Source organism: Drosophila obscura, unplaced genomic scaffold (assembly GCF_018151105.1).
Source record: "Drosophila obscura isolate BZ-5 IFL unplaced genomic scaffold, ASM1815110v1 contig_75, whole genome shotgun sequence".
Classification (NCBI taxonomy): Eukaryota; Metazoa; Arthropoda; class Insecta; order Diptera; family Drosophilidae; genus Drosophila; species Drosophila obscura.
Window position 1 is genome coordinate 1,005,074 of NW_024542867.1, and position 4,651 is coordinate 1,009,724.

Below are 4,651 nucleotides of genomic sequence, written 5' to 3' on the forward strand. Positions count from 1 at the left end.
GGTTTAACTTAAGAAAATGGTGCACGAATAACGTTCATGTACTTCACGGAATTCCAACGGAAGACATCACTTCAAGCGTACAGTTGGACGACACTGCTTATGAAGAGTCCAGCATTAAAACCCTGGGAATCACTTGGATGCCTAAAACTGACCAGTTTTGTGGAAGAACAGAAATTGCCACCAAGGATGTAATATCTAGAAGAGATGTCGTATCGGAGATCTTTAGGATTTTCGACCCACTTGGACTCTTCTCACCGGTGGTAATGAAGGCAAAGATCTTCATGCAACATCTCACAAAGGAAGGATTTGACTACAAAGAAGCGCTTCCAGTTCATCTTCAGGAGGAATGGAAAAGGTACAGGGAGGAGCTAAAAATATTAAACACCATAAAAGTACCACGTCATATATTCCAAGGAAAAATTCCGATAGCATCAGAAATACACACTTTTGTTGACGCATCGGAGAAAGCTTTTGGAGCTGCCGTATATATCCGAGCACTGCATAAGGATAAACGAGTAACAATTCAATTGCTATGTGCCAAATCACATTTAGCTCCTATAAATGCGTTAACATTACCTCGTCTGGAACTAAAGGCGGCTGTATTAGGTGCCCAACTGACATGTTTCATCTGAAAATAATGCAGCAGATGCATTGTCTAGAGGAATGACGTCGATTAAATTCGCGAAAAATAGTATGTGGTTTTATGGCCCACTATTTCTTCATGGCCCACCATCTACATGGCCACCAGCATTTGTGGCTACAAAAGAGGAAAATATCAGTGCAAATCCCAACAAAATTAGCGAGTCATCAATTATGATCATCACTCAGGAGGATATATATACAAAATAAAGCATAACAATTCATACAACAAACTAATTCGAATAATTGCTTACATGATGCGTTTCCGAGGAAGGAAAACGTACACAAGCAAAACTATCCAATTCAGTGAGATGAAAGAAGCACAAAAAATTGTCATTCGTAACATACAACAGAATGACTTCAAAGAGGACATACGTCACCTAACAAGACATAAGGAAACGCAAAAGGGAAGTTCGATTAACTCACTTACCCCGTTTATGGATCAGGAGGGAATCTTGCGAGTAGGTGGTCGACTGGAAGCGGCAAAATTTTCCTATGAGGAACTTTGTAGGCGGCTGGTGCGGAACCAACGACTGGCACGGTCTGTGAGAAGTTCGGCCACCCCATACGAGAGCGCGCGTTCTTCGAGCAGTTCGATGAATGATAGAGGGTCATCTTGGCCGTCAAACTGGATTCCCCACTTTCGGATGCGTTCCGCCATTGGTGCAGCGTGGTTGTAGTGGTGCCCTTCCATGGGTCGGTCGATCGCTGGCAAGACCCTCGGTACGGGTGCTGGGTGGGTCTCTGTAGCTAGGGGCCTTGGAAACGGGGCGGCAGGAGTGCGGTATTCGGTGGCTGCGGGGACTCGTAGTCCGGTCTTAGGATCCATTTGGCGAGTGTCGGATGGTCCAGGAGTAGTGGGCAGTGGTGACTTGGAACGAGAGCGTGAGGCTGGCTTGGCATAGTGCCTCTCGAACTCTCCTATGCGGACCCAGGCTCCTTGCGCGAGTGGCCCGGCGACTAGAGCGGCAAATTTTCTTCGGCGTTCATCGACCGTTTCTTCGCTGCCGAATCCGAATTCTTCGGCGAGGACTTCTAGTTCGTCCCGACGGAGTTTGTGGATCCAGCCGGTGCTGACCCCTGGGTTGGAAAAGTGTCCCGCAGGTATGCCTCCTCTGGTTGTTCATCGTCGTGATGTTCCATGTTGATTTCTGTTGATTTTTGGCAAAAAGTCACTGTTAAACGGCACTTTTAGGATCGGCACTGCGTATACTTTCGCGTTTGTTTTCGCGCCCGGATTATGTAAGTGCGCGGACTTGTTATTGATTCAATTTTCTTTTTGATGGCAGTGGGTCTTTAATCCACGAAGTCCCTGATTTCGGTTTTCTTGAAGTTTCCACGAAAAATCCTTTAAAGTCCCTGCTCGGGCGCCACTTGTAATGTCCTATTTCAGGCTGAGGTATGCATCAGCCTGTCCAGGGTCCTGAATTACAAGATATTTATAACTCACGAGGACTTTATCGGGAAAACCAGGAACTTTGCCAGAAAACTGAAATAGAAATCACAACACTTTTGGTTCTTTTAATTTGAATGGTTTTCTTTATTCTTCCGTATGATTATTCTACCCGGTTATGTTATGTTTACTTGTACTACGACGCGGATGGTGATTTGACTGACTCTCTACGATGGCTGGTGGACTGCCTCCGACGATGGCTGGTGGACTGCCCTTTTCTTCATGCAAGGCCGTGCCTTTTATAGATCGGCCGGCCTTCGATATTCCCATGAATGTCTTACAGATATCTTATTTCTACTCCAGAATGTGGGAAGGGTTCTTACATAAATATATATTGCCGAATTATAGTCTGCGCGGGCAGACGGGCTGATCGGTAACAGAAGGTTACCTAATCATTAGCCCTGCAGTCAGTGTCCAATATCCCCGGTAAGGAGAGTCGGAGACTGCTGACTGGCTTGCGCATGTGGGGGTTTTGCCCGGTAATCGAGGGTTACCTAAGCAATCGCTTCCCAACAAGTGTCCAATGTCCCAGGTAAGGTGATCGGTGTGCACCGGTACCGTGGGAAAGGAATTTCGTTGGCACTTCGGGAATATATATGTAAAGTGGTAGTATTGGCGTGAGTCGATAGTCCTCATTCTGATCGCCCACCACCAAGGATTGGTCCATCTCAAAGTCGTCGTCGTTGGTATGTCAGTAGTGGAGTTGGTCGGCAGATGTCAGAAAGTAAAGTTGAATAAGTTGTTTCTAAAGTCGTCAAAATCAGCAGTTCTGTTAATTACATATAATCAAAACCTTTAAACATTATACATTCATATATCCTACTTGTGTACAATACTCAATAAAACACTGATAATATAAAATTATCTTACATGGGGGCTCAACCTACGAAAGTATACATGTGATTACGCACACAACGATAATGATGATGCGTTCAGCTAAAAAGAACAAAAAGCAAAGCGGACCAAATGAGAAGCAACAAAGAGGACAGCAGAATAAAGAAAAAATAAAGGCTGATGAAGGAAGGGTAAAAACGGACGAAGAGAAGACACCAGAGGCGAAAACAGGAGAAGCTGTCAAAATGGACATAAACAAAACTTTTTTTGTCCCATTTGACGAAATAGAAGAACCAGAAGAAAAAAACAGAGAGCGAACAACATGTTGGGCTTCGTGGCGCAACAACAGAAGTCACGATCCACCACGACGCAAAATACTCAAATATCAGCGCGGAGATGAGCAACAACAACGAATTGAGTGAGGTGCTCAAACTGCTGGCAACAAAAATTACACAAAACGATTCCAGTAAAAATAATATCCCAATCGAGAGCTTTTCTAAGGTTGTTCCTGAGTTTGATGGAGTGTCAATTCCAATTAAGCAGTGGATAAAATGTTTTGATGAAAATGCCGACGCCTACGAATTGACTGACAAGCAGAAATATGTGAACGCTCGTATAAAAATTAAGGGAACAGCAAAGTTATTCCTGGAGACCACCACTGTGTCGGATTATCATACGTTGATTGGATTGCTGTTGGATGAATTTGACAAGACCCTGACCAGCGCTGAGGTACATAAGCAGCTAAGCGAACGAAAGAAACACGAAAACAAGAATTTTCACGAATACGTCTTAAATATGCGAAAGATAGCTGCTCTTGGATGTGTAGATGATGAGTCGGTGATCCGTTATATAGCCGAGGGAGTAAAGCTGCGTGACGATCTAAAATATCCCTTATACAGTGCTTCAACATTCAAGGAACTACGAAGCCGATTCGAAACAATCGAAATTATGACAAAATCAGCAGTGGACCGCAAACAAGCAGCGAAAAAGTATGACGTCGGTAAAGCAGGAACTCTGGGAAAACGATTTGACCAGAATCAAAGGCATTGTTTCAACTGTGGATCAACGCAACATATGAGAGCCGAATGCAAGGAAGATACTAAGTGCTTTAAATGCAACGGCATTTAAACCAAGCGTCAATATAATCAGCGAGACAAGGGAAAAGGTGCTGTTCATCAATAATAAAACTATGTCATGTCTAGTCGATACAGGAGCTGACGTGTCTCTTATGCGAATGAAAATATACAAGGAGAAATTTGCTGAATATCCACTGCAGAAAAGTTTTGCTAAATTGTACGGCCTAGGAAACATTGTCACATCTGTGCTGGGTGCGTTAGACGTGCAAGTTCTGGTTGATGGAATTCGTACGGAACATAAATTTCTCATCGTTCCCGATACAAAACTCAATGTTAACATAATTATTGGCTACGACTTTCTCAAAAAATTTATTGTTGTTTTGGAAAATGGAAAGTATGCTTTTACAGAAGGAGATAGCATCGTTGAGGCAGAGGCTGATCATAATGTTTTCAATGTGGTAAGTCAGGACATGGAATTAGACGTTCCTCAAAAATACCAAGCAGCAGTCAAGCAGTTAATTGATAATTACAAGCCGTCTAAAGTTGAGCGAACCTGTCCTATAAAGATGACAATTATCCCTAATTGTAAGAATATGGCATTCAGAGAGCAACCAAGTCGATATGCAGCAGCAGAGAGAGATAATTCGCA

The 4,651-nt window shown here is 43.5% G+C and overlaps 1 protein-coding gene across 1 annotated transcript; it reads left to right on the forward strand.

The window, feature by feature from the left end:
- Positions 1-3,285: 3,285 nt before the first annotated feature.
- On the forward strand, positions 3,286-4,042 carry LOC121405128. The gene is made up of 2 exons (XM_041595734.1): positions 3,286-3,755; positions 3,872-4,042. Exons 1-2 carry the CDS (start codon positions 3,323-3,325, stop codon positions 3,919-3,921), a joined length of 483 nt encoding a protein of 160 aa, XP_041451668.1. The 5' UTR covers positions 3,286-3,322; the 3' UTR covers positions 3,922-4,042.
- Positions 4,043-4,651: the final 609 nt, after the last annotated feature.